Genomic DNA, 12,982 nt, shown 5'->3' with positions numbered 1-12,982 from the left:
TACTTTATTTTTCCCTATGTCCCTAAATATGCAGTAACCTTGCTGCCTTCACCCAATTTATGCCTCTGTGCATTATTCACTCAACTCGAATGCATACAGAAGATTGTTTTTCTGGGTCTGTAGTTTTGCTGCGTACTAACCTTTGTGTCAGGGGTACCAGGTTTGAAGAGTGCCGAAATGTGTTCCTGTACTGTATTTGAAAATCCAAGCAGTAAAACTCTAGCGTGTCTTACACCTCCACATCTGTAGAGGCAGTAACGCAGACGAAAGTCTCGTGTCTGCTCTGCCGGAAGAGGGGCAGAAGGAAAAGAGGGCGATCTAAAACTCGATTTAATAGCCGAAGCCTGTTGAACCAGACCATGTGTCTTTGATAGTCTTTATCAACCTCTCTTTGATAGTCATGCTCAAAATATATTGGGAAAATACCTCAAAGATTATGTCGACACGTTTGATCTCTTTGAAGATCAAAGGAGCAGCAGTGGTCTGCGTCACCGACTACGTCATCATCACTACGACAACACAAGCCTCGTTCAACGCTTTACTAATAAACTTCTTGGATTATTTGATGCGCAAACAAGTCTCGACACAGCACATCCAGGCAGGCAGAAGGCGACTACTCCAGTTGGCTGACTGACTGGGTGGTACAATTCGTGCAGTCTCGGTCCACTTTGAAGCTTCTCCAGTTAGCTCATTTTAGCTTAGCTCATTTTAGCGTGCTAGTTGCGAACAAAGAGACGCGGAAGTGAGCAAGTAAGTGTAAAGTGCGTGAAAATGTGTAAAGTAGAAATACTGAAGGCGTTGCTAAATCAGCGACTAAGTGCAGCAGTCGAAGAAATATTTGGAGTTTTTGCAAGAACGATAGCAGAGTACGAGGAGGAACTTTGCCGGACAAAAGAGGAGAACGAGAGACAACGTCAACTGCTGGACGCTGTTTTCAGGCCTCAAGCTGAGATACTTGGAACAGGTTTGTTCAGTTTTCCTCTTGTGCAGGAATTTATATTAATTAATAATTAACATTACATGGAATCCTCATGAAGTCCAACATCCGGGCACTGAAGGAGGTCAGCGGTGTCCGCATTGATTTGATTTGAAGCAGCGGTCTTTAATACTGTTCCTCGAGGGCCGGTTTCCTAGATGTTTTCCATCTCTCCCCGCTGCAAAACACCAGTCAGTGGCGTTCTCCACACATTGATGCTAATATCTAATGAAAATGGCAGGATCTGTATCAGGTCTGCTCTGTAGTTGGCATGGAGTTTAACAACTTTACAACACGATACAACTTTATTTATATAGCGCGTCTACTAACAGCTACAGTTGTAACAAAGCACTTTACATTACAATAAGAAAACAGCAGTAATGTAACAAGTGAAAGCAATAAATTTAAACACAAATTACTATATACAGTAGACACCTGAAAACAGCAAAAAAACAACAAAGACAGCCAAAGAATGTAAATTTGTCTTCAAACGGGTTTTTAAAATGAACAGAGGGGGCTTGGTAACATTTAATGGAAGGTCATTCCAAAGGGAAGGACCAGCAAACTGGAGTAGTTGTTGAGGGCCATGCCAACCTGCTCATCTCAACTGTGTTCCCTATTAATATAATGTATTTATATTACAACACATTAAATTGTATTGCCTTAATTATGTTACTCGTGTAGCTATTTTACATATGTTCTAATTAGGATACGCCAGATGTGAACAAAAATTTTGTCATTAAAATTTAAACTTAGAGTACTTACTGATATTAATAATATGACATTCAAGGTTTTTTTTTTACCTTAACTGAGCAAAGCTTGACTTCACTTAACTATATGTTGTCTTCTTGCAATCTGCAGATATCAGTGAGGAAGACGTTCCCTCTGAGCAGCAGGTGTGGAGCTCCAGGGTCGACCAGCAGGATCCAGAGGTCGTGCATGTTAAAGAGGAAGAGGAGGAGGCTGATATCAGCAAGTTGCCATTGAGTGGTGTTCCTTTTAAGAGTGAGGATGATGGGCAGCACTCACAGCTTCTTCATCATCAAAGTGAGCAGAATAGATTGCTGCAGCCTCCAAGCAGTAGCTCAAGTCAACGCGTGACAACAGAAGATGATGGAGAGCACCGTGGAGAATCACAAACGGACAACATCATAGCTCCAATATCAGATTGCGACAATAGAACATCACACTCTAAAGGTGATATGATATGGCACACTAACAACACACATTTCAAATGCTCTCAATGTGACAAAACATTTAATACCAAGTACACTTTGACAAGGCACATGAAAAGCCACACTGCTGGCAAAGAACACTGGAAATGCTCTCAATGTGGGAGAACTCTTGGTGACAGGAGGAATCTGAGAAGACACATGATGGTTCACACTGGAGAGAAGCCATTCATGTGCTCAATTTGCGGTAAAAGATTCTCTCAGAAGGCCAACTTGATAACGCACACAAGAACGCACACTGGCGAAAAACCATTTTCCTGCTCACTCTGCAGCAAACGTTTTGGGGATCGTTCTGCATTGATTCAACACAAGAAAACACACGCTGGGGGCAAACATTTTCCCCGCTCAGTGTACAACCCAAGTTTCAATGTTCATTCAAATTTGGGACAACACATGAAAACACACACTGGGCAGAAACCATCTACTTAGTTTGTGGATAAGATTCTCTCGAAGCTGCACTTTGATACGACATACCACATACCAGGTCAGACACATGAAACAGGGTACATGATTACAGTTACACTCTTTATTAGTTTATGAATCCTATGACAAAAGATCAACCAGTGAATCATGTATGCATATAAATATAGTGTCTAACTAGTGTCACAAATGCTCATCATTGTCCCTTCTGTGCTGTGTTAAAGTACTTTATAGATAAATGTGAAACCACAGTGAAGTTTGTGTACATAGTTTTGAAAATATTGTTGCTGTCTCAGTATCAACTCAGCTGTTTTTATACAATACGATGCTATTTTTCTTTAATACACGTTGCAATAAAAAATTTGAAATTAGTGGCACCTCAATTCATTTAGGAATAAGTACATATTGTTTTATTGTCTGTCATGTGTTGCTAGTTGCTCCACCGTTTGTGATCAAATATACATTGGCGAAAGGGCTATTACGTATTATAAAATTTGGAGACTCTTTTTTGTTAGCCCATCTACTGCATTTTGCATTGTGTTGTGTGTAATCAGTAAGCTAGCGGACAATTGTAAATTAAGATAAGATAAGATAAGATAAGTCTGGTTTGGTTAAACGTATAAGCAATTCCTTGTTAGCAAGCGCTTGGCCTCCCTTTTTGAATTGTTCACTACGTCCTGCTTGTTGTGAAGTACGCTGCTACCAATTGGTGCACGTAAATCTAAACTTTTATGGGTTACTTTGTATTTTGAATATGTACTGTCACCGACAAACTAAGTGCAAGAGAAGCTATGCAAATAAAGCATAATGCACACGCATATCGACAAATAGGGCAAATGTTACCATTTTCCCCCCTTTGCAATTACAGTCATCATACGCATGACTGCTAAATGTCTCTAGATTATCTTAAGTGATTGTCCTATGATACGGGGTGCATTGAGGGTGATTTTTTTTCTTTTTCCTTATGTGCAGAAAAAGTCTGGAGCTGATAATCGAAAATGTTGAAATGTTCATTAATTACAAAACCTCAACATTATGGCAATTACGGGACGGATTGAGTGTAGGACTCACTTTGACATCGGTATTCGTGAAGTCCTTTGAATGCTACTTGATGGACTGGGGCAGGTCTGATGATGCAGGCAGCATGAGGCTGTACTTAGTCCTCAAACACCTTTTGGGTTCAAGGTCCTCTGCCTGGTCTTCAACACCATCATCCATGAAGTCCTCTGCTCCTCTAGCACAGCATTTTTCTTTTCTGACAATGGATTCATCCCTTGATTATTATGATATTGAAAATGGGTACAATTATTATGTCTATAATCAGATGATGTAATGATAAGATCACCACACGCTTTTTCTTGCAAATGTATGTTAATAAAACAAATGTATGTAGTGTTATAATAATGTTGTTTTAAATAACATTTAGTCTATAATTCATTGTATTCAATATATCCATTGATTATAGTACAGTAAAGTGAAGCTCTGGAAACTTGTCAGGAGCCATTTATTCACTTCTTGGTACAGTACAAGAGAAAATCTAAATAGTCGTCAGCCACGCAGTTTTTGGAATCCAGTATGGTCAAGGGAAGCTCTGTCAACTGTCTGCAATGACTCATTTTGTAGTAGGACTACTAATCTTTATGTAAAACTGACGAAATAGGTCAATCGTGGAATGAATGACATCTCCACAGCCACAGGACGCACTAACGCTCTATATCATACCTGATGTCTTGTTTGCAGAAGCTTTTTCCATCCGATATTTCAAATCATGCTCACGGTATTTGAATATTTTTTTTCGCAACAAATGTGCTATGTTGATTCGCGCATTTATGGCATAAAATTTGTCCAACTGGAGATGCCGTAAAAACTGTTATTGCCGATTTCCTTCCGGGTACGGTTTGTGTTACAACCGTGCGTTACTAGTAGTCATTCTTTCCGAATTACTACTGACTTTACTGAAGCCTCGACACAGAATACCCTATTGTTAGTTTGGAGTAAAATTATCTCCAATTAAATCCTCGTATCCGATCAATCGATCTTTGTGTGTTGCATTTTTAAGATTCTCCAGCTAGCGTATGGTTAGCGTAGCTTGCTAGCTGCGATCAAAGCGACGCGTTTGTTGTCAACACATCGCTCAGCGGAGTTCCGTGTGAGTTTAAAGTGTTTATCGTGTGAAAATGTGTAAAGTTGAAATGCTGAGAGCGATGCTGAATGCCCGACTGAGTGCGGCCGTCGAAGAAATATTTGGAGTTCTTGCAAGAACGATAGCAGAGTACGAGGAGGAACTTTGTCGGACCAAAGAGGAGAATGAGCGACAACGTCAACTACTGGACGCTGTTTTCAGGCCTCAAGATGAACCACACAGAGCAGGTGTGTTCTTCATTGTATTCAACTCATTCAAGTATTTCACACACGGCCGTCTTGCTGGATGCCTTGGCATTGTTTTGCTCTAATGCATATCACTTGTTTGAATGAATAAAGTTAATAGCTTGAACCAAATCTACCCAATTGCGAGGGAATCTCCTGCGTATTGCCCTCTTCAGATCACCCCATAAATGTTCGATCGGATTCAGGTCTGGACTCTGGCTGTCTCAAAACCCGAATCTTGGTAAAGTTGTTTGTTTCATGGTTTGGATGTGTGTTTTGGGTCACTGAAAGATGAAGTTCATTGTCTTCACTTTTCTAACTGAGGTCAGGAGGTTTTGTGCTAATAGTGATTGGTATCTGGAATTGTTTGTAATTTTCTTCACCTTGACTAAGCCCCCAGTTCCATCTGAAGACAAACCTTCGAAAAGCATGATGCTGCCACGACCATGCTTCACTGTGGGTTGCGTGTCTTTTGTTTTTGTATGTTTTTTTGATGATGAGCGGTGTTGTATTTGCAGCAACATACTTCTGGGAACAATGACCTAAATGTTCAACATTGGCTTCATCTGACCATAACACATTTTTGCACAAGCATTTGGGAGATTTCAAGTGTTTTGTTTTCTTCGTAAGATAAGGCTTACTTCCCTATCGAAAATGTTCCTTTTTTTAATTGAGTTGTATAGATTGTAGATCATGTTCAGGATAGTAAACATTTCGAAATGGTTTATCTTGGTTTCATCTTTCATGTCACAAAAACCTGCCATTTGAACAAGAGTGAGTAGGCTTTTTTAATAGCTCTTTATATGTGGAGTGAACACACTCCAGCATTGACACTACTATTACTATGGTTGAGTTCAACAGAAAAAAAATACAAATAGGTGAATACATCAGTCTACATTTTCAAGGAAGGTTTGTTTGGCTTTAATAATATTTGTTTTTGTGTCCTGCAGTTGTCATTGAAGAAAGTCTGCCCCTTGAGCAGAAGGAGTGGAACTCCAGGGTGGAGCAGCAGGAGCCAGAGCCACCCCAATCTCAAGGGGAAGAAAAGGAGGCAGATCCCTTCCTCATTAAAGAGGAAGATGAGAGAGAGCCTCGTCAATTGCTGGAGTTGCCATTTTCTCGTGTCATTGTGAAAAGTGAATATGATGAAGACAAAAGTCAGAGCAGGGAGAACAGACGGGGGGAGCCTCCAAGCGGCAGCTCAAGTCAACACGTGACAACAGAAGGTGATGGAGGCGATTGTGGACGATCTCAAACAGACAGCTGCTTGGCTCCACTATCACACTCTGATTCTCCTGACTATGATGATGAACACTCTAAAGGTGATGTGCCATGTCACACTGGCAACACACACTGGAAATGTTCTCAATGTAACAAAACTTTTGGTACCAAGTATACTTTGAGAGTGCACATGATGATTCACTCTGGAGATAAACCATTCATGTGCTCAGTTTGTGGTAAAAGATTCTCTCAGAAGGCACACTTAACTACACACACCAGAATACACACCGGAGATAAGCCTTATTCTTGCTCCGTCTGCAACAAAAGTTTCATCGATTATTCAGCAATGATTAAACACACAAGGATACACACTGGAGAGAAACCTTTTGCATGTTCAATCTGCAGCTTGAGTTTCAGTGATCGCTCCAATTTAGGTAAACACATGAGAAGACACACAGGAGAGAAACCTTTCGCCTGCTCACTTTGTGGAAAAAGATTCTCTATAAGGGGACATTTAACAACACACACAAGAACACACACTGGAGAGAAACCTTTCACGTGTGCCATCTGCAATTTAAATTTCAGTGATCGCTCGGGATTGGTTCAACACATGAGAACACACACCGGGGAGAAGCGCTTCTCCTGCTCAATTTGTGGTAAACAATTTTCTCAAAGGGGTCCGTTCACAAAACACATACAAATACACTCTGGTGAGAAACCATTAAGTTGCAGTGTGTGATTCTATAAGTACCAGTTTAACAAACTCAACTGTGCTGGTTAGAAGAATACTGATGCATTGAATACATTGTGATGAACCTTTGATTTTGTGTTGTAAACTGTAAACGTGTATATGCGATCTTAAATAAAAATCAAGTCTTCAACCATTGATAGTGTTCAGTATCATTATCACCCTGTTATTTTGGTTAGCAACAAAGTTCAACTGGGCTCAGCCATGTTATCCAAGTTATTTTTAAAGTATGTACGTGAACGTGAAGGAAATGGGGACGGTGCACTGCCGCAAATAGTAAAAAAAACTATGTACTAATTGACGACCCATGAAAGTGTTCATATTAGTTTAAACCATAAATATAACAAAGGGGGGAAATCAACCAGGAAATGGCTCATAACAAAAAATGAAGATGGGGCAGTCAAGGTACCACTGTATTGTACAATTGTAAAAAACAAAACAAAAAAAACGATGGCACGCGGTTTTATTTTGAAATTCACGCTGTGAACGCTATTTTCCGTTTTTCCCACTGCTGGCTTGACCACAGTAAAACCCAAACCTTCATACAATCCATGCCTGACAAAAATACTCACTGGCTAATTGGAGGCACTCCGAACCTCGACACTGTACGCATTGGCGTTATTCGCCATCAGTTCAATCAGTGCCCCAGATGAATTCATCTCGGTGCACTTTGTAGCATCTCCACTCCAGTTAGCTTAGTTTAGCTTAGCTTGTACGCGAGCAAAGGAAAAGCGACTCTCAAGTAAGATAAGCAAATTGTGATTGCGATTGTGTGAAAATGTGTAAAATTGAAATGCTGAGAGTCTTGCTGAGTCAACGACTAAGTGCAGCCGTTGAAGATATATTGTTAGTGTTTGAGAGAACGATAGGAGAGTACGAGGAGGAACTTTGTCGGACTAAAGAGGAGAACGAGCGACAACGTCAACTCCTGGACGCTTTCAACAAGACTCAAGTACCAGGTTTGTTCACCTCTTCCCCTCACTCGTTTAGTTGTGTTTTCTTTTATTTTGTTTTTTTGAATGAACTCTTCCGTAGAAGGCTGTCATACAGTAGAAATCTGCGCCTACAAATTAATCTTGCTTGAGCTGGTGAATGAGGACGAAAGAAAGAAAGAACCCTCTCCAAAATCCAAAAAGATAGGTGGACAGGAAGGCAGGCTTCTTCCCCAAAACGATAGACAGATAACCCCCAATCAAATAAATCATAAAAAGTATGATTTTGATTTTTATACTGTATAGTGAAATTTTGATAATCTAGTTTTACTGTCCCACCAAATGTACTTACTCTTTGTGAAATCTGGGCCTGGTTAGTTCAACAGAAATGTGATCTATTGATGACTTATTTTACTGTGTGAGTGGCAACATGTGGATACACAGGTTAATTGTGCAATTCTGGCTTCTGGTGGATGAGGGACTTCATTGTTTCATTTATACTATACGTTGCTGGCATAGACAGACGAAAATACATTGTTCGTAATATAAAATAAATAATTTCTGGACTATTTTTGTACGCAACAAGGAGTCAGTGGTATGCAATGTTGCATTGTGAAATTCATCCATCCATCCATCCATGCATCCATTTTCCGAACCGCTTATCTTCACGAGGGTCGTGACTCGTGGGCGTGCTTTTTGGGGACAGGGAAACCTTGAGGTGAGAAATTCTTCCAAGTATCCCTTCAAAATCCAAATCTTGATTAAACATTCCAGAGGAATTAAAAACGTTGCCTGTTTTGAGAAAAAGTCAAGATACAAGTTCCATGTAGAATGTAGAATTTTGTCTTTTTCTCATGTCTTTTCATTAAGAAAAAGTTGTCATCTTTACAAAAACAAAGATGTGTTTTTTTCAAAATCAAAAAATGTCCTAGTATTATGAGAATGAAAATGCATTTTTCCAAGATTGTTGTAATACTATGATATGAAACTCAGTTTGACATGGCACATATGTTTGCCTAATTTAAATTCAACTTAAAAAATACAACTTTATTGTTATACTAGCAACATAGCATGCCTTTTTTCAGAAAGATTCCTTTCTACAAAAAGACTTTTGTTTTGAAAAAGTTTAACTCTATTCTCGTAATTGTATACCTTTTTCTCTTAAAAAACTTGTGTCGTGCAGAGATTTCTGAGTTATATAATGACATTCATGTCACAATTACATCATAGCGTTTGGCTCAAAACTAAGGTAGAGAGGAGTAATGGGTTTATTATGTTTGTTTTTTTAGTGGGTCGGTCGGTCCACATTATGCACATGCACACACACCAAAAAGGGATGACATACCGTAATTCATTAGAATGGATTTTGCGGACCACCGGTAATGGTACTTTACCAGAGCAGTCTGCTATGATCAGATAACAGCGTCTTTGTCTTTGACAAGCAGCATGCGTCGCATTGCCAAGGTTATTCTGGTATGCTGCGTTCCTTGTGAGCGTAAACAATTGTATGTTTGTGTTCACGAGGCAGCTTGTGTTTAGTGTTAAGCATGACATCAGCTGCCGCGTTAGTCAGAAGACCTTGAATGCTGAATTCCAGCCATGAGCCAGACCAGCCATCTGAGAAAGCCAAGTCCTTAGCCCCCGCCTTGACACTTTCTTTACAAGATGACATTAGGAAACTTTGTGGCTCTTAAAGTAGAAATCAAATAAGACTCCCTTTGTAGGAGTCCTTTTAGTCTGTCACCTCCCCTTATGGACTCAGGAATATGTTGTTTACCATAGGCTTTTAAAGTTGTACTGCAATGAATTGAATGTTTATAATGCAGCGGCATAGGGTATAGAGGGTTACCGGTCCTTATGGCTTGTTTGTGCTCAGCAAGTCTGGATCTAAATTTGCACTTAGGTCTAACAATGTAGAAGCGACCACAAGGACATTCAAGATATTATATTTTTGATTAATAAGTTAGTGGTCTTTATGATGTCACAGTGTGTACAATTACCACATCTAAAATTGCCCGTCCTTGTGCTGAGCCAAGTTTTTTTGTAAAGGGGGAAGGTAAGTCCGAACCAGTTTGTTACTGACGGGAGGAGCCTTTGGAAAGCTAATTGTAGGGGTCTCTGGGAGGGCTGCTCTAAGTAGGCTATCACTTGTGAGGACACTAAGATTTTGTTTGATTATATGATTAATTTGATTAGCCTCAGAGGTGTAAGGTGTTATACAATAGACTTGATTAGGTCTTTCTTCATGCTTATGTTTTTTTGAATTCGTAAGTCATTTCATTATTAAATTATTTTTTATTATTAAATTATTTTTGAATTTGTGTTTTGTTGCGTTTTTATTTGATTGAATATTAAGAATGGCATGATTGTGGTTGCCTAAGGAATATTTCAACTTCATATTATTCAGTTTGTCATTTTATTTGAGTATAAGATCTGTCGGTACAGGAGGATTGTGCTCAAGTGAAAGAAATATTTAGACCCACCCTGATTTGGCCAGGCCCACCCATTAGCCACATTCTGGCTCCGCCCCTGGTTGTTGTGTTCTTTCTAAAATGCTGTGTGTTGCCACAAAGTCCTGTCTAAATCGGAATATAGTTCAGTGAATGTTCAAAGGAAGTACGTTTAAGTGAGGTATCTCAACTGAGAGACTAAAATATTTGTATGTCGCAAGGTCAGAAGTGAAGCCTTGGTTGTTATGCATTTTTATGGGTAAAGTGACATCAGTTGTAAATTATATTAAACTGTTTTGTAATCATAGTTGGTAGCATATTTACAGTTTAAGCGGCTAACATTGGCATTTATGAGTATTTTAGGGAGGACATCAACTAACCATAGATTTCTGCTCTTTGCGGCAGGGCTTGGTCCCGATCCCTCATGAATGGCAAGGATTACTGTTTAGCGATTTTGAAAAGTGCGCCTCAAATATGTTGCACAGTGATCCCGTGACTTATGAGTTGAATTCATTTTGTGACCAAGACTCAATTTACTTGTATGTCAAATCCATTTTCCATATTGAAATGAGTTGAAAAGCCACTAATGTATTCCAAGCTCCCCCCCAAAAAACTCACCAAAAAAATTGTTATTTCTTAACATTTGTATGAATGGTAGTATACGTATATTGTGCTTTTAAGGGGCATGGTGCAGTGAGTGACATCAGGAGCGGGTTGGCCCAACTTGGTTGATTTAATCAACGTGTGAGTGTCTGGAAGAGACTTGCGGTCTCATTCATGCAGCAGCATGTATTCTCATTTTGTATTTGTGTGTTGACAGTGCTGTTCAAGAAGCTGCTGAAAGTACATCGATGAGTGCTCCTTGCCTACGTGCTAGAGCTTAATTGCGCCTTTTTTTGAGCTTGGAAAAAATGTGGACTGTAAGTTGGGTACTTGTAAATCAAGGTACCACTGTACATCACACTAGACATCTAATTATCTGATTGTGGTGCGCAGCGTCGTCGTGCGAAAGCGCGTACAACATTTCCTGATGTGGCTTTTAGACTAACTTGTGTTTGTGTTTTTGTGTCCTACAGACGTCATTGAAGATGTTTCCCCTGAGCAGCAGGAGTGGAGCCCCAGGATGGAGCAGCAGGAGCCAGATCCGCTCCACAGTAAAGAAGAAGAGGAGCAGCTAAGGATCACCCACATCAAAGAGGAAGAGGAGGGAGATCAGCTTCAAAGGCTGGAGTCAGCAGTAATTCGTGTCATTTTGAAGAACGATGATGAAGAAGCTAATGGAGACCACAGTGGAGGATCGCAAGGAGGCGGACTTTTGGCTCCACTGTCAGATAGCGAAGACCCAAAGTCGCACTCTCCTGACACGGATGTGACCTGTCACAATGATAACAAACGCTTCAAGTGCTCTCATTGTGACAAAACATTTGGTAGTAATTATTCTCTGAAAAGACACATGCGAAATCACTCTGACAGCGAGCACTTGAAATGCTCCGAATGCGGCAAAACCTGTGTTGACAAATACATTTTGAGAGTGCACATGAGAACACACACCGGAGAGAAACCTTTCGTCTGCTCAGTTTGCGGTAAAGGGTTCGCCCAAAAGGAAAATTTGATAACGCACATCAGAACACACACGGGAGAGAAACCCTTTACGTGCTCAATTTGCAACAGAGGTTTTACTGAGGGTTCGGCATTGACTCAACACATGAGAATACACACGGGTGAGAAACCCTTTCCGTGCTCTGTGTGCGGTCAGCGCTTCTCAATCAAGTCAAATATGTTGACGCACATGAGAATACACACCGGAGAGAAACCTTTCGCCTGTTCAGTGTGCGGCCTTCGAGTTACTCAAAGGGGCACTCTCAAAACTCACATGAGAACCCACACTGGCGAGAAAGGCTTTAGTTGTAGTGTGTGCAATAAGAAATTCTCTCGTAAGGAGAAGCTTATTAAGCACAAGTGTGATGGGAATAATGAAACTGCAGCAAATGAAATTCATTGAAAACTTTGAGGTATTTTTATTTCATATTACAAAAAAACAGATGTGACTTCTGATGTGAACGTAATGTATGTCAAATGCACAAAATACAATGTCAGGTGGCGCAGTGTGTAAGGAAGTTTATATGGCCTTGTGTGTGTGTCTTAATCCTGACGTATTTATGGCAATTTAAGCAATTTTGTTCTTGAGCATATTTTCACCACTTCCTGCCCCTTCATCTACTAACAGTTGAAAAAATAATCGTGACGTTTTTTTCCATTTGCATGAGCCTCTGTACTGCAGTTGCATCAGATATGCTGTACACACACGAAAGACGCCTGGGTTGAAAAAAATTGAATGGTACTGTTCCGATTGCATGAAAAAAAAAAAGATACATGACACAAAAGGCAAAAAAAAAGACCTGCAGTATGAATGTTGTTTATTGTAACATCGCTCATATTGTGTTATTGGATGTGTGTGTGTGCGTGTTCCGATCTTCTAAATATGCTTCACCCAATAAAGGCTATAAAAACGAATGAGCATTTGTGCTTTTAATTATTCTAATGAGTTGATGACGTCTGTTCTGTCCCTTGTTGCTCCATTCCTTACACAGACTGCTGGAGTACGTGGCTTTGAAATCAAGGACAGTGTAGGACTC

The 12,982-nt window shown here is 40.0% G+C and overlaps 4 protein-coding genes across 5 annotated transcripts in view; 3 read left to right on the top strand and 1 right to left on the bottom strand.

Moving 5' to 3' along the window:
* Window positions 1-946, bottom strand: part of LOC147149823 (uncharacterized) — a 31,967-nt gene extending 31,021 nt beyond the window's left edge. For both annotated transcript variants that reach the window (XR_015086206.1, XM_086025992.1), the window contains exon 1: window positions 141-946. The gene's annotated coding sequence lies outside the window, so the exon portion shown is untranslated. The remainder of the gene's footprint in view (window positions 1-140) is intronic.
* On the top strand, window positions 262-3,000 carry LOC147149822 (uncharacterized). The gene is made up of 2 exons (XM_086026024.1): window positions 262-964; window positions 1,838-3,000. The coding sequence occupies exons 1-2, from the start codon at window positions 772-774 to the stop codon at window positions 2,635-2,637; spliced, it is 993 nt and encodes a 330-aa protein (XP_085882150.1). The 5' UTR covers window positions 262-771; the 3' UTR covers window positions 2,638-3,000.
* A 1,491-nt stretch (window positions 3,001-4,491) lies between these two features.
* On the top strand, window positions 4,492-7,102 carry LOC147149821 (uncharacterized). Its single transcript, XM_086026011.1, has 2 exons — window positions 4,492-4,998; window positions 5,946-7,102. Exons 1-2 carry the CDS (start codon window positions 4,806-4,808, stop codon window positions 6,953-6,955), a joined length of 1,203 nt encoding a protein of 400 aa, XP_085882137.1. The 5' UTR covers window positions 4,492-4,805; the 3' UTR covers window positions 6,956-7,102.
* A 378-nt stretch (window positions 7,103-7,480) lies between these two features.
* On the top strand, window positions 7,481-12,860 carry LOC147149820 (uncharacterized). The gene is made up of 2 exons (XM_086026016.1): window positions 7,481-7,923; window positions 11,423-12,860. Exons 1-2 carry the CDS (start codon window positions 7,743-7,745, stop codon window positions 12,346-12,348), a joined length of 1,107 nt encoding a protein of 368 aa, XP_085882142.1. The 5' UTR covers window positions 7,481-7,742; the 3' UTR covers window positions 12,349-12,860.
* Window positions 12,861-12,982: the final 122 nt, after the last annotated feature.

Source organism: Filicampus tigris, chromosome 3 (assembly GCF_054856515.1).
Source record: "Filicampus tigris isolate MCC_2025a chromosome 3, RoL_Ftig_1.0, whole genome shotgun sequence".
Taxonomy (NCBI): domain Eukaryota; kingdom Metazoa; phylum Chordata; class Actinopteri; order Syngnathiformes; family Syngnathidae; genus Filicampus; species Filicampus tigris.
Note: the sequence above shows the minus strand (reverse complement) of the source record. Positions and strands in the feature narration are given on the sequence as shown.